Source organism: Ceratosolen solmsi, unplaced genomic scaffold (assembly GCF_000503995.2).
Source record: "Ceratosolen solmsi marchali unplaced genomic scaffold, CerSol_1.0 scaffold16, whole genome shotgun sequence".
Taxonomy (NCBI): Eukaryota; Metazoa; Arthropoda; class Insecta; order Hymenoptera; family Agaonidae; genus Ceratosolen; species Ceratosolen solmsi.
In genome coordinates this window covers 400,460-423,706 of record NW_011948451.1, presented here as the reverse complement: position 1 = coordinate 423,706, position 23,247 = coordinate 400,460, and the positions used below count along the sequence as shown (strand labels likewise).

Below are 23,247 nucleotides of genomic sequence, written 5' to 3'. Positions count from 1 at the left end.
TCATTGACATATATCGATGTTAATGTTTAAATTATCATATTTTTGCACAAAATAAATTGATAAATTAAAATTTATATTGCAGAACTTCTTTACTTAGAATAAAAATTACTTCCATTCTTTTAATACAAAAAAGGGCGATACTTCGAGTTTCATTAGAATTTTGTGTATACAAAATCACGGTTGGTAATATTTATATAAATATGTTTGTATTTTGAAATTAATGTTCATGTAATTTTAACAATTAATATTAGTGTTTTAAAATTTACTATTTCATACATATCCTATTTTAGGTTTTATCTGTTTTATATTCAGTATGCAAATACGGATATATATGTTATTGGGCTACTTTTTAATATGTTGTAAGTATGAACAATCATTTAATATAATATTTGTGTTGGATAAAATAAAAATCTTTTGTGGAGCAGTGAATAATAGATCACAAAATTATTATAATAGTTTCTGTCTATTAGGTAGTAATTATTTCGTCGTTAATGCAAAACCTTTAATTGGAGAAAACGTTAGAAATGCCTATGTACAGGAATTTCCTTTTGTTGTTTCGTTGATGCATCTTAGAATTTTCAATGCAAATCCAGTTGAAGATCATATATGTACAGGAACTCTCATTAGTTCAAATTATGTCATAACTGCTGAACATTGTATTGTCGTTGCACAGCCCTTGACCACTGCAATCTATGTCGGTTCTACTGACTTGAGAAATTGTGACATTTTTTACATTTACTGGTGGATTAGCTATGAACAATGGGCTGTTGCTAATAATGTACCAATTGAATTTGACATAAATGATGTTGCTGTTGTAAGGGTAATTTGGAGAGATATTTGATAAAATTTGTTTCATAATAGTGAAATATACATTTGTAACAATATTTACTAAAAAGCAAATAGATTTTCTTCATATAAATGTCTATGAAAATATTTGATATTTTAGTTAATACGCCGAATGCCGGAACCATTACCTGCCATACAATTGTCTAACATAATGAATTATAATCTTTATGGGGCTGAGGTTACGATGGTAGGATGGAGTCCAACTAATGAAACGGATTTTAGTCCGCATATGAAAGTGGCAAATGTAACAATCTTAACCCACGATGACTGTCAACACATAATTTCTGATCTTAGTCAGGATGAAATAACTTTTGATGTTCGGCAAGCCTTATGCACTATAGGAAACCCTTACGTACTAATGACGGAGGCGAGTATCTTTTTTTATTTTTTTAGAATTTAATTGCTATTTAAAACTCGAAAGACTGATAAAACAATTAAGATTTTTATTTATATTAAATAAAATTTTACCTAAAAATTTTTATTACAGATTTTGAAATATTTCCTTTTAAAAATAAATATAAATAGTATTTCTATACGGTGTATATTTAACACTCAACACTCATATATATATAAATATATATATATATATATATATATATATATATATATATATATATATATACTTTTCATTTATACATAATATTTCTTTTAGGGTGATAGTGGTGGTCCACTTTTGCTTCACAACATTTTAATAGGTATTAATAGGGGTACTTGTCCACATTTCATACAGAATAATCACCTTGTCGTGAATATCCATATGCCAGTTCGTTATTTCAATCATTTTTTTATGAGTGTCTTGAGTTTGTGATAAAATAGTAAATTTTGTAAAAGTGTCATACAAGTGTTAATATATAGATATTCTGATGATTATTATTTGCGATTATCAAACTGAAATTGCAACAGTTTGCTCATGTATGCATTGAAGTTGAAAAATTTCTGAGTGAGCAGTAATATTTATTGAGCACTATTATTTATGCTTATCTATTTTATTTTGCAAACTATAATGTTTAATAATAATAATAATAATAATAATAGCAATAATAATAATAGTAATAATAGTAATAATAATAATAGTAATAATAGTAATAAAGATGAACACATTACGTGAAAGTTTGTTAAATTGGTTCTGAACTAAGTTTAAACATACAAAGCTTCTCCCTCTCTCATTAACAAACCCCTACCTACGTACACGCACACACACAAAGATATCTATGGATCTGTGTTTAAATATTATTTATTATAATATTTAACATATTTTAAAAATTTTTAAATATTTCGGAGGCATGAATAAAGGCGTGCGCGTGTATAAAAGAAAGAAAGAGAGGGAGAGATATTGTTTAACCTTAGGTAAGAATTAGTATCAGTGAGTTAAAATTTATGTATGACAAACTAATTCATATATTTTAATGTATTATTTAATTTATATCATATTACTTTATCAATGTAGTAATTAAAATAAAATTTATGTTGAAAATTATTCTTGAAATTCTATTTTTGAAAATATTTATTTTATATTCGTGTATATTGTAATCTTATATTGTATATAAATTTATTTTTCAACTATAAAATTAATATATTTTTTAACGTTGACTAATAATATTTATTATAAATTTTCTAGACAAGGCATACATCTAGAATGTATTTAAAAATATATTTTATGCTTATCTTTCATACATAATTAATAATAAATAGGCACCAAATTATCTTTTTGTGTAAGGATATCTTGTTGTTATGAGAATTAGATTAGATATTTCTAAGTATATTTGTGATTCACCGCTGTATAAATATTTAATATTATTCTTTTTGCATGTAAGTGTTGACATTTTATGTTACAGCAATCTAATCATAGAATGTATTATTGATTAGGATACTTTTTAATTAGCGGTTCTTTCATAATTTCGATTTCAAAATTTGTATTATAATGTACCACTGCATACATAATTCAATATACGAGTGAACGTTAAATTAAATTACCAATGTATTATTATATCAACAAAATTATTTTAAAATATTTCTACAAATTTATGTTTTGTGAATCTAATACAGATTGTAACTTGATTTGTATTTTTCTTAAAAATTAATTGTTCTTTAATTAATTCAGAACATTTACTATGTTATATTTACATTGCTTCAATTAAATGTTAATCACGTACTCTTATTACATTTACGATTTACAGATATTCAGCTTTTCATGTAATTTGTGTGATTTTTTTCATTAATTTTATTTTTAGTATGCGGATCCAAATTTATTTCAGTTCTATTTGCTATATTATATTTAGTAAGTAGAAAAAATTGTTATATATTTATAGAAAAATTAAAGATTTTGAACGACAGACTTTAGTATTTATTTATATAAAAAAAATGTTATCAGGTAACCAATATTTCTTAGTCAATATGAAAGCCTTAATTGGTCACAATATTCGAGACGCGGAAGCAAACGAATTTCCATTTGTTGTGTCCTTAATGCGAGTTACTGAATCAAATAGGATCCGATCGAGAAATCATTTGTGTACAGGAAGTCTCGTAAGTAGGCAAGATGTGGTAACTGCGGAGCACTGTGTTATTTTCGAGGAGACTGATATGATACAAATTGTCGTCGGATCCTCCGAGTTAACACAGTGTTTGAAATATAATATAGCTTGGTGGACGACATTTGACCAGTGGTCGAGAATTAAAGATAAAAAGATTATTTTTCCAGCTAATGACGTGGCTATTATAAGGGTAAATTAATTTTCAAAGTAATTAAATACTTTTTTTTTAACTCTTCTGCATAGCATTACAATATAATTTACAATGCGCTTTTTACTTTGCAAATAAAATCATCTGTAAATTAAATAGAATATATATTTTTAGCTATTGAATAGTGTAGACAATAGGATCGAACCAATAACATTGTCCAACATCCCTATACGTTCATTTAATAACTTTCAAGCATCCACAGCTGGTTGGGGTCTAACCAATACTTCTTCATATAATTCACAATTGAAAATAGCAAAATTAACAATTATAAATAATAAAAATTGCAATCAACGATTAACACGTTTAGGAGATGACTTGGTTGTTGATAAAAGGCAAATATTTTGTTCTGTAGCAGAGCCTTATACGCTATTGAACGATGTAAGTAATAATTTCTTTATATAAATATGATTGTGAGTTGGTAAGGATCAAATAATATTTTAGCAATTGACTACTATATTAATTTCACATTAATAAATAAATATTATAAATTATCACAATCTTAATTATTAAATATATTTAAAATAATTTATTTATTATTCATACATATATATATATATATATGAACAATTATTTACAGTCTATCGCCCATAGAAAGAATTTTATAACTAATAAACAATATATATAATAATTTTTTCATTACAGAGTGTGGTATAACTGCATATTTGCATTGATGTGGTTTATAATTGATTTAGAATTTGATTTGGCTTTCATAAAGATAGAAAGCAATCGGGAAAATAAATATTAAAAAGAGAAAAGCGCTTACTTAGATAAATCCAATTAATCGTTAGCTAATATAATTGACAAAAATTATATCTTAAAAATATTTATATATAAATATTCATTTATAGCTTTAATATTATATACAATATTAGGTAAAATAATTATTTTTTTAAGATTTTTTTGATAATTATTTTTAAACATTCATTTAATTTGATTAATCATTTAATTAATTCGTTTAAAATTCCTTATTATTGATTATGTTTTACAATTTAGATACACTATTTATTAAGACGATTCATTATTATTATTTTTTTTTTTTGGCATTCAGTTCTTGGCCTTCAAAAGCTTTCAATTATACTTTCTTTTCTGGATTATTCTTTGTTTCATTCCTATTTATTAACAAATATAGTTAAAGATGATGCGAATGCTTCAATCTTTTCTACGTAAAGGACAACAAAGCTTCTACATATCTTTGCATTATTTCAGATTGGAATATGAGAAAAAGGAAATTTACGGCATTATTACACTGTAAAATTGAACAATTTCTCAAACCAGATAAAACTTTGTATCCCATTTTTGTTTAAAAAACAACATGAATTCTAAAAAACATAATCTGTATAAAATTCATTATAATTGTTTTTTATTATTAAACGCGTAATTATTTAAAATATAAGTCATGCGTTTCGCTGTGCAGAAAAATAAAATTGTCTAGATTTAATTTTGTTTGAATTATATGTAAATTTATTATCAAATATTTCAATTTCTCATATTTGAAGTACTACGGAAAAATATATAAAAATACAGGTGTTTGTAATATTTGTTCTAGGGTGATAGTGGCGGACCGCTTTTTTTTCAAAATATTCTTATAGGCATTAACAAAGGAACAGTTCCAAGGTCATTGGCAGATCGAGATCCACGACTTATTAATATTCATATGGTCGTTTCCTTCTACAGAAATTTTTTTGATGATGTCATCAACGATTTAGGTTAAATTTAATGTTAACTATACTTATGATAAAATATTTATGTCTGTGAATATATATATATACAAAATAAAAAATAAATGAATTTATAATCAAACTTACACGTCCTATTTTGCAATTGTACAGCTAAGATTATCTTTTCATGTATGGTTTCAAATTAAAATATGCATTAAATCATATTTGTACAGACGATTTTCTTTGTGCTAAGTAACCTATGCTTTTATATTTAATTATTGTTTTGATTCATAATTAGTATGAAATCATAAAGTGGCAAGCGTGTATTATCACATTTTTATGATTAGGCTATTAAAATGGCCGGAAATAAAATTTTGTTTAAAATATTATACTGTTATATTTTATTTTATTTATATATTTTTTATTATAATATACTTTTATATATAACCATAGTAGTAGACATAAGGTATATTAGTAATTTACAGGAAAAAGGGAACGACTATTATAACGATAATATATTATATTACCAGTGCATAAAATGTATTAATTAAGAATTAATTAAGCATAAAACTTAGTCTCCTAATTTCGCCAAACAATATTAAAACTCACATTGATATTACTGCTTCAACTATAAAGATTCGACATTCTCATATTCTTATTCTACATCGTGATAACATATTGATTATCTTTCATTCTCAGTAATCATCGATAGTTCCAACAGACGAGTTTTAGGTATCTACTGGTTTAGAGAGAAAGTTCAGAGGATATCCCGATCCCAAATACTGGGAAATAATTTAACGCAAGCTCAATACTTGTATTATATAGGCTAATCCTTAATTCCAGATTAAATACATATCTTACTTTCTCATTTTCTTACTCACACACTAGTCGTTTAATCGATACTATTTTCAATAATAGGCGATAAGATCATCTACAGCGACTAATAGTTCTATTCTCTATTTTCCTATCAATCGTGAATTACTCATAACCCATAATGTAATAATTTACTGTATTTTCAATTTTTGCGAAGAAAACAAAATAAATATTACATGAAGTATATAAAAATAGTTTTATATCACATAGAAATACTCTCTTCGATAATGAATAAACAATTCGAGGATTAAAGACAACTTGGCATTTACAAATGCAAGTGTAAATTTTTTGTCATTTTTTATTTATTATTAAGGTACAAATTTATATTTATATATAAAGATAATTATAATTTTCAGAATTATTTTAACTGTTATTGCTTTTAAATACTATATATGATGTGTTAAAATTATTTTTAATTTATTTAGTCTTTACAAATATATTTTCATTTCTATGAACTAAAAGACCTAATGAATGAGTACAATTAACTTCAGAGAGAATACCGTAAATTAAAAACGGCATCGACGCTGCATTGCAAATACGATTTCTTAATACTATATATTACTAAATACTCATATATTACTAATAAATATATTACTTATTTATTCTACTCAAAGCTCATTAATATGCCCAATCAATCTCTATTCGCAAAAATCAGCTATTACGCTGAATTTTATATTTTTTATTAATATTAATTATGTGAGCCAAAGTGGCCTATTGAGGGATAGTGAATGTTGAACAAATTTGGTTCATAAATCATTGAATTTTAATTATTTCTCTTCAACTAAAATGTTGATTCATATTTTGTGTATAGTGTATAAAAAACATTTAAAAATTAGTTGCTTGAATTTGGTTTTAAAATTCGACAATTATAAAGTAACAATATAAAATAAAATTTATAATCAATATTTGTCGTAAACAAAACGATGAATAAAAATGTATTTTCACATATCTTCGATAAAGAAAGATACTGTTATCACTCAACAGCATATGCACAACATTTACTTCAACTAGTAATGCCTTTTTAACTTTACAACTGAATTGCATGATCTTGGCAACATGTATAAAGCAATTAAAAATCATCGCGTTAAAATAAATATAAGAAAAAACAGCGTAACCAGTAATTTTTTAGGTCAGTTTATAGATGAGTTGTAGAGGCGTAGAATATTATGTTGAGTTGTCGTTTAATTATTGTTAACGGCATTATAGCTCATTTGGAACATTTTCATCAAATTTATAGCAACAGTACACTTGTAAATTCAGATTTCTCAACATTTTATAAAGTCAATGTGGTATCTTTATTGTACAACTAAATATTCTATTACTTATCGATCTCGCGTTAAAATCAATTTAGGTCGAGACTATTCTTATATTGACCACGGGCACAGAAATTACTTAGTCATTTTTGTGAAATTATCTATGTTTATGTTTACACGTGGACGTAGAGGCATAAGTATGTAATAAAAAGGTACTTGTCTTCGTAGTCGTCTTTTCAACCTCGTGAATATGTATTTGAAATGTATATGTCTATTATATGAAATAGCATAACCCTGACGGAATTTCGAGTTTTTGTTAAGTATAAGAGAAAAATATTGTATTCTTTTAAAAAATTTATTCTTTTAAATTCTTCTTATTCTTTTAAAAAATTAAAATTTTTATATTCCATGCTTAAGTCCTCTCTGTCTACCTCTATCGAAATTATTCAATTACAATTATAATTACATTCAATTTTATATAATGTTCAATGAACCATGTACCTTTTATTCAATTTCAAGCATAAGCACGAAACGATTTATAAAAAATTTTGCTTTTTTAAAATTATTTTTCTATGATAATGGATAAATCACTTTTTTTTTACTTTAGCTTCCTACTTTTAAAATATTTGGCTACACTTAAAATTCATAAATATTATTTGAAGTAGATGAAAAATCACTTGCCACAGTAATATTTACATACTATTATTATTTCGACTATTATTTTCGTAATTTTATACATAAAATATAAAGCTTTTGGAATGTTTCGCTGTCTAATTCTAAAATAAGCAATCAATTCAATTATTTTTCTAATACTCACCATTACCCAAAGCATACTGCTGCAGTAAATCCGTCATATTTATGTGAACCAGTCCCTTCTTCTCTTGCGTGAAATTGTCACAATGTGTCACCTTACCACTGCCAGGACCTCCTGTTAAATCATAATTTTCTCATTTTAATCGCGCTTAAGCATTATTTTTTATTATCATTATATAATGCTTGTGCTCGTTCTTTAAAAAGGAAGTAATTCAATGATTTTTTTAAAAAAAAATTAAAATACTAAAGTATCTTTCGTAAAACGAGTTAAAATGTTCCTAATATCTTTTCGTTCTTCAATTAAAATTTATCAAAACATTAATTATGAATATAATCGAATTACAAATCGATTCATTACAAATGCTTCGCAATCTTAAATTGGTGAGGATGCATGATAGTCCCTACTCAATCTTCTACCTGTTCGTAAAATACATTAAATTAAAGTATTATCGCGATAAGATAATAATTTGTGATTACTTAGCATATAAACAAATGTGCTAAAAATGTAAAAGTACAAATACATAATTACCGAGTACGAAAATAACCGGTACCGAGGGAGGCTCGAATCTAACCGGGCCGGCATTCTGCGTGGGAAAGCTACCCCCGGGCGGAGTCGCCAATATCCCCACCTGTCTGCGCCATTTTTCCGTATTCTGAGCACCGGACTCTTCGAACCCCTTCGATCTATCTTGTTGATCTGTAAATAAAAGCGTTCATTTTGCAATATAAATAACGTAATATAAATAAGAAAAGTATGCGCATTCGTGCCTGTCCCTGCTTATTCTTAATCTCACTCCTTTTTCACGATTTTTCAAAGAAAATCGAAACGCCTTGAACTTTAATATTTTCATAGTAAATTTAATATTGTTCTGAAACTTATCACTTACTCTACTGGGACATAGGCGAGCCTTAATATTACCCTAAATAACGCTTATTCAATACTTATAAACGTATTAATAATACCATTACTACTACTAGTACTACTACTAATAAAAATAATAATTATAGAAAAAATAATGGTAAAAAATAAATAAATAAATAAATAAATACAAAATTATGGCTAGATATTAAAATTTTAAAAATAATTATTTAAAACAATCTAAAAAAGCCGTTTCTATCATTCGCAACATAACCGGAACGATATTTTTCTACCGAGTGCTTACGTCGGTCTCACTTTTCTTTCTACGAGTCTCCGGCCAACGGTCATTTACATCTCGTGCAAAAACATATAGACCAAGCCGAAGATCCATGCAATCAACAGTCGTTCGAACGGAATTTGAAAGTTCCAGCTACACGCGGAGGCCGAACACCTATATTTTAAAAGAGCACGAAAAGATTCGATTATTAAAACGCGCGCACTGACGACTCTCCACAACGACGATGCGAAGTTCTTGGTGCGAGTCCTCTACAAATCCCGACCTGGTCAGCGAGCATCAGTTGAGGGCAGAGGCCAAGGTGACGTCCTCAATACCGCGATTCCCACGAGCGATATCCATCGCGCATAATACGTAAAGAGGATTGCGTATTCGTGGAGAACACTAGTCGGAATGTCGCTAACTTTCCAATTGGCGGACCGCAACGCCGTGCGTAAAATGGGCGGCCCTCCAAAAAGAAGTAATGCCACGCAAATAATGGGGCGTCGCCGTTTGCACGACCCTTATAATTCCTCGTATCGTGAGGAGTGGGGTGGGAAGGGTAGGGTAAGAGGGGGTATAGCAGACGCTACCGAGGGAGTCTCTTGTGGCGATCTTCTCGATTCTGTTCATAATCTTTCCAAGCGGATTCTTCATTCCGAGCTTTGAGAAATTATCGCGGTCTCGTGGTGATGATACGAGCTTGTAAATATTTGATTCCGTGCCATGTTGGAGTACACTCGTACATTATACTATATTTCATCTAAGTTAAATCAATTAAGAGCGTGTATTGACGAAACTTACTTAAAACATCTTAAGATACTTTCGTGCTTACTGTCATCTAGAGTAAATAACAATAGTGATTATAGGTAAAATAATAGTTCGAGCTGAAACTACTGGAAGGCGTTCTCAACGAGATTGATCGCCTGTGCGAATCGTGGCGATTATTAGAATTTGAACGTATTTAAGTCGTGGATGTTTATTTTCTGCCCGACAGCAAAAATAATAGTTTTACGCGTGTTCCACACTTTAAACAATAGCTTCTTTTCAATTTATCCTAAAGAAATAATCTACGCGAGTCGCTGAGCTTTATATTTCTTTAATTGTGTAACGATGTATTTTTATTATAATTGTTATGAGACCAAGGATTTATTAAAGCCCATTATAAGACTGTTTACTGCAAAATTCATCGTAAGAATTTATTATCAAGTAATTATCAAAGTAATCACTGGCATATTGATTATTAATAATGTAGTCTTTAATAAAATCCCTTCAGTAACATCTTCGTTGTATCCTCGTACTTTGCTTATAATTATCCTACGAACTCCCTCGCAGGGCAAACTTGCTGATGTATCATGATCGATTAAAATCCGCATAGCGCGAATGGCCTCTCAAATACGATTACTATCGAAGGTATTCCCACCTCTCGCTATACCACGAACCTTTTACTGTGCTTTCTCTCTTTTTTTTTCTTTTTCTTTTTCCTTTTTTTTTATCGATCGAGAAAAAAAGAGGCCAGTTCACCCTAATTGTATCAACGTTTACAATTGACTAGCGTTTTTCGACGCTATAAGTATAGAGGAGGCCGACGATCTACTAGTGCTTTGAATTATTTTATTTAAAAAAAAAAAAAAAAAAAAAAAACCTGTAAATGTATTCTCATACTGGTTTTGAATAGAAAAAAAAGTCAAAGAAAACATAACAATGATTTCAAATAAATCAACATCATACGAATATTTTCAAAATATATTCTCATATTGATGTCAGCAGTAAATTTTCTCTTTTAACACATTAAAATAAGTATTACAAAGTTTTGATGAATTACATGCATATATCTCATCTTATATAAAATTTCTTGATATATTAGGAACGTTAGTTCTTTTTTAATAATCAAGATTTTTTGCATTAATATAAACTGAAAAAAAAAATCACTAATTATAAATATAAATACATTAAAAATTTCAGCCGAAGAAATCAAAATTACTGTAAGTAAATAATTGGTGTTCCCGAGATTATTTATTATATAAGTTTGTAATTATTTAAATAATATATAATATTATAATTAGAAATTAGAAATGAATTATATATAATAATTTGAATATTATTGTTCCGCAATATCGTTAATATATTGTTTAATCATAAATTTTAATCGTTGTTTTTCGGTTTAAATAAGTATTAAATAAGAATTGAAATAAGAAGTATAGTATAATGGGATTTAATTAAGCTGCAAACTGTAAAAGCATCAAAGAAATAAATCACTTATTCACTTATCACTAATAAGTTTTAAAAAATTTTTATTTAGAATAAAAAGTAATTATGTACTTCATAACGATAAAAATTAAACTTACATACAAATGTTCACTTTATAAGAAAATGTTTTTCAAGATTTCTAATTATGGTACATCATAATTGAATTTACCGGTCAAAATTGCGCGCGTTTGCAATTTACGTAAAATTATTAAAAATTTAAGATTGATAATATGTCCACGCACAGACTTTTGGAATATCTGTTGAGCTAATTTGTCGACAGACAGGTCGGCTGGAATTAAAATGGTAGATTGGCGTAATCAACTTATTTGTATTGTACTTTATATTTGTTACTTGACGTCACGCTAACGGAAGTTTTCTTACTCGTATAATTGTCCTTTCCCCTAAAACATTACCTTTTTCAATTATTGAATGTATTATTCGTTGCTATTTGTATGGAACATTGAATTCTTTTGGGCTTTGTTACACAGTGTAAGCAATTCACAAAGAGTTAACGTGACTTTTTTTTTTAATTTTTAATTTTTAATTACCATTAAAAATATTAATAAAATATCACGTAATATTTGTAAATGTAAATTTATTATAGTAAAGTTATTATATGTACGAAAGATTTAGCAGCCTTTTGTTAAATTATTTAATACAAAATTTTCAGTTTAAAAGAAATAATTGATTGCTCGTATTTTCTCTTTATATGATTGGAATATCTGATTCCTCGATAGTGGCCAAAAAGCTTTTCGAACGCTACCTGTAATGGGAAGCTTTGGGAAATTAATACGAAAAAAATGCGCTTACACCGATTCAGAACTCATGTATAAAACAATTGTCCAATAATGTCGCGATGATCACTTTAGCAATAACTAAGTGACGGTTATATCGGTATAAACAAATAATAATTCAATATAATAAAATTAATATAAATCAAATGAAATTGTTTACTTTTCCAAATAATCTCTATAAAATTGATTCTTTGTTTGTACGAATAGTACTTTCCAGTTAATATTTGAGTGAAATATAGAAAAATTCAATAAAAATTTAAGTACAATTTTTTTTATTATAGTTTTTATTTTTATACTTATCAATGTACACGTTACATTGTGAATCCTATTTCATCTCAAATATATTTCCATTATATTGTTCAATTAGAGAGATTTTGAACTTATAGCTCAATTTTAAATAGCCTGATTAAAAAATATATACATAATACAAATGTTGACAATTATTGTCTTCTTCATTTTTTAAATGGAATGCTCAACAAATTGTAGCATATTTGAAATATAAAACATAAATTATGTAATATTTTCATTACCTACAAGCAATATAATATATAGATTATCAATATTAAAGATAATTGGCGTTCAAGTAACGTGAAAATCGAATTCACGTATGATCTGAATGTTTTGTGTTAATTGCATGCTAACATACATTGACGATTCTCCACGAATTCATTCTATAAACTATCCGTTATATATAATTATTAATTATTTTTCTATTATCATCGTTCATTTTTCTTTTAATTATATTTATATAAAATATTTCATAATGATCTGCGTTCTTTCTTATTTAAGAAAATTTAACTTTTTGTAGACATGAAGCGAGCTTTTGTTTAATTCTGTTTATATTCAAATAATCAATAGATCAATTTTAAATGTCTTAATTTTGTTATACTTTTAAATGCCTTACATTATTAAAACGTAAAATAATAACATATCCTCTTATTGTATGAAGAGTAACTGTATTTAAACCTAAAATTTCTGCTTACAAAATCTGCAGTTTAACTATAAACATATGCACAATCAATATACAAACATAAATTCTTCATTATTAAAAAATAATAAAACATACATACAGAACAATCTAACTTTGATAATTTTAATACTAACTCAAATTGCTATTACTCGGATTAAGCAGTTGTAATTATTTATTTAATATAATTAATAGACTTGTAATTATACAAGTCGAGTGAAGAAATAAAAGATAATTTTTTTAATTTCGAATATCTACGTTATTTTAATTATTTATAATGCATTTATTAACTTAAATTTATAATAAATTAATTGTAAAGACAAGATTATTTTATGTAAACTTCTGATTTTACATTATAAATAAATAGTATTTAGGCAAATATTCTTTTTAAATATATTTGATGATATAGATTCTTCAATGTAAATGGTTTTGTATTGATATGTATCAATACTTTTATGTATGAGTAAAATTAACGGTATAAATTTTATTTATAAATCGTTGAAATTATTGTAAAATAATTTGATGTGCACACTAAATTGTAAACAAAGTATTAAATATAAGATATACTATAATCTCATACAAGTATAATATTATAACTACATACACATAAATAATATTAATTTATTTTTTATTTTTCAGTCGTATCAAATGAATTAAGTATTTATTTTGTAAATGTAATTTCTCAAAATTTCCTTCTATTTTAAAATTTCAACAAAAAAAAAATGTTATTACTACATAAATTTAGCAAATTTAGAATTAATTTAGTATTCTGATGAAATAATTTGTAACATAAATATACTCATTAAGCTCATAAAAAGTATGCAGCTCTGAAAATCATGTACAAAAGATTTTTTTAATATTTCCATGTCATAAGTAATAAAATTCAATGTTTACTCTTTCGTTTATGCCAACTGATAAAAACCATTATATTTGATATTACTATTAATATAAAAAAAAATATATATAAATAAAAATAATCAAATTATAATAAAAATATTTTACAATATTTATAACAAATTCACATAAACAAAATTTCAACTAAAATTGCTCAAACATATAAAAAAATTATAAGATTTTTTATATTTTTTAAATTTTCATTTATAATAATGTAAAGAAGATTTTAATAAATTGCCTTATTACCATATGAATTTTTATACATTGCTCATTTAAATATAAATAAATTATTAATATTATATAGCTAATTAAATACTACGATTAATTTTTGTTATCGACATATTACATTAAGCAGAGCAATTTTAAAATATTTTTTGAGCAATGAATAATTGTTTCATTCGGCAAATATCCATCTGTCTGTCTGTCAATCTAAAGTCATCTTTTCTCAGCTCTACTTACCATCATTTCCAATTATAAAACAAACTTATCTATTAATAAACATTTCGCACTTTCAAAGCTTTCTTTAGTGGCTGTTGACATTAAACTTAAAATTTATTTCATAATTATATTGAAGGTACTACCTTCATTTTTAATCATTGAACACTTGTTAACGACTTTTATAATTATAATAAAGAATATATGAATGATTGTTAGAAAAGTTGCCTGGATTATTTTATATATAAATATAGTATAAATATAAAACGATTTAATATATTTATTTTAATTTTCAAGTCATTAAGTTCGTTTCTACTTCGTAATTTAATTATTTTTCAAGTTAATTCAATGTTTAATAATAATCTCAAGGATTAGAAGCTTAATATAACATATTTGTTGCTGTATATGGAGCAGTTTAATAATTCTACAAGAGATTGTCAAGTAAACAGCATTGTAGAAATATTGTAGAAAATCAATTAATATAATTAAAGTGTTAAAATTTTTTTTTAATTGCAACTCTAATTTAAAATTTGAAAATATTGAAATTTTAAATTTTGATATTTTGTTGAAATTTATAGTTGAAATGTATGCGCTGGCGTTGGACTAAGGCAGTCATACATCTGGGACAATATTACTTTAGACTTACGTTATTAAAAGTTATAATCAACGAACGAACATTAAGCAATCCTTGACAATATACAGCTTATGTGGGAAAAAATTATAATGTTTTAGTAATACAAAAAGAAAATTAAATATAAAATAAGACATTTTAACGAGTTGAATCTAAGTCAACCAGAGTTTCAGCCTCGACATAAGTCGGGAAATCAATGTATTGTACTTATTTTTTATTCCTCTGCCTCTTTTCAATTCATACTATATATATATATATATACATATATATATACATCGTACCATAGAATAATGTTAAGAATATTTCGATTAAAAATTTTTAAATTGAACGTAATACTTCAATATTATTAATATTTTGTAGCAATTTCCCATTTATACAATTAAGTCACTAACTTAAAATTAACGACGATTTTAAAATATGCTTACACTCTATTGACTGGTCTACTTAACTTTCTAGATTATTATTGTGTTATTTAAAGTTTTATTTAATTTACAATGTCTTTTCCTTTACGTTAATAACGATTTCGCAGAATAAAAAAATTTAATTATATGTAAAATTTCAATATATTACATTTCACTTTATATAATTTTCTAGAATGTAGGCTTCTTTTTTCATTTAAATATTTTAACAATTTTTATAAATAAGTCAAGTATAAGTCTTAACTAATATTAAATTGGCTATAGAAATATATATGCAGAAACGCCAAATCTAAACATCTTATTTGCTTTAAGATATATTTCCAATTTCTCAATTTAATACCAAAGAATTTTTATGTATAGAATAAAAATCTATACAAATGCATACAATGCGAATAAATCTATGATAATTTTCATGATTTTGAAATATTAGAGGTCAAAACGATTTCAACGTATTTATTAGTTTAATGCAATTCAGTTGCATTTGAGGCCTACTAAATACTCTATTTATTTGTTAGTACGGTAATTATTAAAATTATACAATTTAAATATAATATAATGAAAAATGAAAGATTACTCAAGCATACGTGTATAAAAAATGTAAATTTTTTTCAGCGGATAACAAAAATTTATGATCCAAAACAGTTTGTATGAGGAAAATAATTTGTTTTTATTTAAATTTCATAAAAATTTTAATAAATTTATGTTTTAATTTTACACATCTTTTTGATAAACTAATTAATTGACTTCATTAATTAAAAAGATAAGTTTTGAAATTTGCTCAAATTATAATTTACGAACTTAATTATTATGTGTAATTGAATTTCATTTTATGCAATGGCATATAACATAGAGTTTGTATTTTTGTAATACATAAAGGATCGTAAAATTTGTTTTTCAAGTTAGTCCATCATCATTAATTTTTAATACCTATCATTGGATTGATATTATTAATTATAAAAAAATTTAAATTCGATTTGGGATTAGAATTTTCTTCGCATTCTTCCATTGCGTTGCCATTCTCCACCAGTCTTTTCAAGGTCAATCAGCCCTAACCAATAATTATTGCTTCTCTCTTTCTCTCTTTCTCTCTCTCTCTATCTCTCTCTCTCTCTCTCTCTCTCTCTCTCTAACTAATTTCTTTGACTTTTGCGTGCGTCACTTGTCACTGTCGGTTCTCGTTTAACGGAATCGTGTCGGTAAGTTGACCAATTGCAAAATGAAGAGGATATCGAACAAGTAAGTTAACAAGTTGCGATGCTTAACGGTTCTGTTTTTAACGTCCTCTAGTCAATATTACATTATATAAGTCTTATGTAAAAAGTCTTATTCCTTAATAAAAAAAAAATTTTTAATCAATAATAATACAAATTTTCTTTAATTATGACTACGTATATTTAATATCTGTCAAATTATTAAAATATTTTTTACTATTGAAACTCCTTTAGGGTACTTTAAAAAGTAAGAGAGCTTATTTAATTAAGAAATTTATTTATGATAATGGAGCAGGTTAGTAATAACAATATCGTCGTTAATGTTGAATAATTTTTTCAATTCATCTTATTGACACAAAAAAAGGGAATAATTATTTTCATTCTTTAGAGTCTTTAATTTTTTGCAATAATTTATAATGATAATTGATAATGTATCCATTAAATTTAAAAACAAAACGAAATTTAGATAGAGGAAGTGATGCTTATTTTTAATGGAACGCTTTGTTTATAAAGTTGTCAAAAAAGTGGTCGCATCCTAAAATATTAGTAAATTCTATCGTACTATGTATCATAGCCACCAACTAACGAAAATATTAGAAAACTTGAAACTATGAAGTCAGAGTCACGTAGGGTATTTATTTCATAGCTATTATATTATCCGTAATGTTTCACATTTGTTTTTGTTCTATAATCAACGATAGCTTCGAAGTTATAATTGATCTGTCAATGTAATTAAAAAATATCTTTTACTTATTCATGTCTTCAGCATTACTTTTATTATTTCATACTAACGGAAAAAATGTATGATAAATCTTTGTCGGAAAAGAAGCAATACTTTTACCGCGATTCATTGCAATCCTATTGTAACAATGTCTAAAAGTGTAAAAAAAAAAAAAAAAAAAAAAAAAAAAAAAAAAAATTGTAATATCTCGACAATGTATTCATCGAGTCCTAGTAACCGAATATTAAAAAATCTTAGCTACATTAAGGAAACGGGTAATCGTTAAAAAAAATACCACAACGCGCCATTTAATTCTCCCTATTGACAACCACAGACAAAGTTATCTCCACAATTACAAAAATCAGCCCCCCGCGAGAAATCCCGATATTGAAAGCTCAACCCCAGCACGACATCGGCGATATGATCAGCACGCGATAGCGCTCAAACCGTACCTCATAGAAGGCTGAGAGATCCCGGGAACATTAACCGGTAAACTCGAGAGTTCATCGACGCCATGCTTCAAGTCGGCATCAGCCAACGCTCGCGTGTGCTTCTCCCGATAGTACTCATCCCCCCCCCCTCTCCCATCCAATCCCTCCACGTCCAGACCACCCGCGCTCCGTGTGTCGGTGGAACTCGGTTGGCGTATCGACGATCCATCGATTGTCTCGCCCGCACTCATGTGTCCTAGTGCCTGAGGCACGCGACCTTTACCTTGTGGTGACGGCGATCCACGGGCGTTCAATACGACTTCGACCGCGCGAGCTGCATCGAAGCAAATTTTACATGCGATCGGACGGTTAATGCCGTAAGCTTTTCCCCTAACAGTCCACTCGCCCGCTGTTCATTTCGCTTAACATGCGCGTCTTTCGAGCCACGGGATCGTTTCTTTTTTTCTGTTATATTGACACGACCGGGGGAGTTTTATTTTGCATCCTGCATTGTTTACATTGGCTTACGAGCGCTGGTGGACGGTCGCACGCGAGTTTACTGCTTTTGCTATTATTTGAAAGCCTGAATGAAAATATGAACGCGATGATGCGAGTGGTTTAAGCGTAGTTTAACTAACACTGCTAAAGCTTCAAGGACACGATAAGATCCTAGCGATAACGTTTACTCGGGCAATAAAGAATAAAGTTTTAATTTTTTATTGGATTCAATTATTTATGAAAAAAAAAAAAATATATATATATATATATATATCCATAGATTTGTAAATAAATAAATAAATAAATTGTGACAATATTTTTACAATTTTTAAAAATAGAGAGATGTACTTGATTATGAAATAAGTTTTTCTTTTACTGAGTATTATTAATATATAATGCAGAAAATCGATGCCAAAGGTCGTAAATCGGTGTAATAATGGAGGGAATATTTTAATATGTCAAAGGCTGCCAAAATCTCAAAATCTGCCCAGTTGCTCGATTGGAAGAATGAAAAATTTTTTTATCAAAGGTTATGTCAAGATCGGTATTGTTTGTTGTTTGTTATTGACAACGGTATCGGTTTGTTGTTTTAGTTGCAATGACTTAATATTACTTACTTAAAATGTGCTACTGTATTTGTTGGAATTACCTAGTGCTCTTACTGGCTTATTACGGTAATTGGTAATCAAGAAACTAATGTTTGAAAATATCAATATGTTCTTTATATAGTTCTAATGAAGCGAACAAACACATTAATTTTAATAATATATTTTTCCAACGAGAGAAAAGTAATGACATAGAGAATTCAATCCATTTGTTCGTAACGGGATTTTTTTTAAACTTTTTAATATATTAACGTAATAAATTAATATGAAATGTCATTTAAAATGACTCTACTTGCTTCATAAGATGTAATTAAAGCTTTGCTTTTTTATTGACATTTAGAAGGTAGATAATTTGTACAGTGAACGTTTAAAATTTTAAAAGTCTTTAAATGCACAACTAAAACGATAAAAAGACCATTGAAATGTAAAAAGAAATATAAATATAAAAATATTATGAATAATTATTTACTGCACATCCAAATAAAAGAAATTACTTAAAAAACATATGATTAACTATATTGACAGATTTTTCCTCATTTTATCAATTATAATCTTTCATAAATAACAATTCTATTGTTTAGTTTTTCCTAAATTAATTACACCTTTCATCGAACATTGAATAAATGCAAATATATTATATTCTTTATTATACTCATAAACTCGACTGTATTGTTTTTAACGTGAATTATATTCCTAAGAAAATACTTTTTTTTTATCAGACATTCTAAATTTACAATATCGTAACGTACATAGTATATAAAGTTTAAAAATATTGAATATACAGAAAAAGTTTATGTTTTTATTAATTAATTTACTTTTACACTTGTTAATCCGTAATAATATTTAATAATATAAACAATACCCATGAATGATGGATGAATATATATATATATATATATATATATATATATATATATATATGTTTATTATGTTTATTTGCGTAATCGTTCAAATAATATTATCATTGGTACACAAAGACGTAATATTTGTTATGATCAAAATATTTAACATTGAATATTTCGCATAAGATATATTAATTAAGAATGTATATACAGATACATATCTATACTTCCCTATATTATCTTGTGTTTTACGTTTTTATTATATAGTTTATATTATGGTATTGGTAACGCGTAGTAGAATCGTAAACTTTTTTTTTGAAAATCGAAAGTTAGTATTTCTAAGTTGTACCAAGTGTACATGATATCGACAATCCGTGATTTTACGGGAGATTAAACCAAGTGCATCGGCTAATACACGTTCACTTGCTTATTTATTCGAATATAAACATTAAATATTCAATTTTTAATGTTTATTGCTTTTCTGTTTAAAATTGTATGGACACATTGATTTTCCTTAAATTTTTAAAATTACTTCATACGTACAATACGATACAATACCAATTATGTTTACTGGCTCATACAAACGATACACATATAATAACAATAATATTAAGTACACTAGGAACTAAGCATTATACACTAAATTTACCACAGTAAAATCATCAACCGAAAATGTAATTCATGTCCGTTGGGAAAATTTAACGGCTTATACAAAAACATATTTTTAACTAATAATTTATCATCGTTATAAATGTCCTAAATATCCGAAATATAGAGAATTTAATATTTATTGTAATACTGAGCAGCAATATGACGTTCGAGCCTATTCTTGACCACGTGGTAAAATCAATTTCTCATTCTTCATAATCGCCATACTTTATCCCTGAATTATTGCTTCGACATTCTTTATTGTAACAACGAACTATTCGTTTTCCGGCCAATTATTAAACAGATATTATTAAATTTTGCTTTCCTCTTTTACTTTAAACCTTTCGTCTCTCTAATCCAACCCATACTCCAAAGACAATAATCGAGACAGTTTTAACGCGCACAATGTGACGAAAGAATTTTCAGTTTGCCATAGGATACTAAAACTATAACATTGCTTAAACATCACATTGGTCAAGAAATGTTTATAGTTAACTAATAATATAGATTAACATAATCAATGTAATAAGTTATTTTTAGCGTTTGAAAAAGATCGCTCGATTACATCGAGTACTTCAAATTTTATAAAGTTTGTATGCTAAATAAAATGGAGAAGACCGAATATAGCAAGAAGATCGTTAAATCTTTCATTTTAAAATAATCGAACACTCGAATCAGCCGCTAATAATTAATCGTTTAACAGCACAATCACCAATACTCGCTACTTATTGCATTGGCAGCATAATGTCAATCTGATCGTTAACATAATCTGACTGTTATAAACACATGTAAGGACCCTAAAATGGCAACCGTCGGGCAAAGTAATCAAAGTAGTCGAGATTGCAATTGTCTTTTATTCCAACTGAGAGCCGGACGACGTTCGCCGCCGATACGAGCCAGCCAAATGGCGCCATCCAAAATTTCCCGACCAGTTCCTCCTATTCCTATTCCTATCCCTCGCCCTCCTCCTCCCCATCCAATTCCTCTTAGCAAGAAATCGCGTAAGAAATTTGTCGATCGATGGCTTGGTAAGCTTCTGCTCATCTCACTGACTATTAAGAAATGCAAAGAAAACGCCGGGCTCTCGCGCCCCACGAAAATCCCATCGCCAACCAACAATCTCACGTATCGCATCCATTATCATTGATTCGGTCATGATGGAAAAATGGCTGGCACGGCTCGTCATTAACGCCTCGATAATATCGATCTAGCAGCGAAACATGACACGCGAAACTCATCGAAGCGACAAGGCTAGCCGCCAAATAAATAGGAAGAGCGCGTCCTCCCGCGAGACTCACCAGTGTCCAGGCAGATGCCCATAGTAGGTCGTCGGCTGGCCGACTCGGTCCTTCCACGGCCATTTAATGCTCACATGTCAGGCGGATGGGGCCCGAGCGGGAGGGCGGCCGCGCCAGTGCCGGACCCGCACTACTCGGGGGGCGCGCGTCCCGGGGCCTACGGTCCTCACTCACGAGGAGCTCTCGGGTCGGGCCGTCATCGCGCTCCCTCAACCGTGATTCTTGGTCCGGTGGCCTACGGGGGCGCGCCCGGCCGCGAACCTCATCCCCTCGGCGTTGGCGCGATCGAGGGGCCGGTGCCGCCTCAATATCGTCTTTACGATCAGGCTCACCAGCAGAATTGTCCACATTAAGGGGCCGACACGGCCGTAATTGGGCCTTGGCTCCTCCTTCCGGCTCGCGCGATACGAGCGGGCGCGCACTTCCGGCTCGACTCGCTCCTCGGAGCTTTCTGAGTCCACGACGACGCAACCGTTGGGCGATCGTCCCCGGCCGATAGGGCCTCGATCGGTGTCCAAGGGTTACAGCGAGCTTGCGCCTGCGCCCGCGAGCACGAACCGCACTCGCACCCCCAGTTGGCGGACGGGGAGGCAGCCGCGGACGCCCGTCTTCGTCGCCGAGATCCCTTTCCGGCCTGACAGCTCCGACGCAACTACTATATTTAAGCCTCGCGAGCTGCGCTCTTTCACGCTCATTGTGGCTTTACCACCCCCTGGGCCCTCCCATCCCCTTCCCGCCGCGGCTTTTTTTTTTTTCTTCTTTCAACAAATTTTCAACGGTTAGGGATCGGACCCTCTCGTCTCTCAACGATACGTGTTCTCAACCTCGTGTCCTTCTCTTTACCATTTTTTTTCCCTCCAAATTATCAGTTTTATCGACTCGCCTTTTATTATCAGCCTTCCCTTCCACCCTTCGCCCTCCCCCTCCCGAACAACTCACCCCACGCGCCACTTCGATAATGTGTTCCCTCGCATACATTAAATTACATGCCTCTATGCCCTCGTGTGTGTTTCTAAATAAGCCTCTACACATACATTAATATATCGATGTATAATAATAATCTCTCAGCGCATTAATGCCTTCACCTGTACTATGCGTATTCCATGTGAGCGCCCTCACGCACACACACACGCACACACACACACACACACACACACACACGATATATGATAATCGTATACTGAATACACATATGCGTATATTATACATTTTATACGAAGAAATAACCGTCAGCCTTCGTTTGGAATAATGTGGTAAGACGTGGCTAAAAACATTAATTAACATCCAT

The 23,247-nt window shown here is 28.9% G+C and overlaps 1 protein-coding gene across 1 annotated transcript in view; it reads right to left on the bottom strand.

Annotated features, from left to right (window-relative positions):
• The window catches only part of LOC105366619 (adenylate kinase isoenzyme 5), a 54,319-nt gene extending 32,338 nt beyond the window's left edge, over positions 1-21,981 (bottom strand). The window contains exons 1-3 of the mRNA XM_011505118.1: positions 21,960-21,981; positions 8,712-8,879; positions 8,187-8,297 (exon numbers count right to left, since the gene is read on the bottom strand). Coding sequence (XP_011503420.1) covers positions 8,187-8,297; positions 8,712-8,879; positions 21,960-21,981 — 301 coding nt within the window. The remainder of the gene's footprint in view (positions 1-8,186; positions 8,298-8,711; positions 8,880-21,959) is intronic.
• Positions 21,982-23,247: the final 1,266 nt, after the last annotated feature.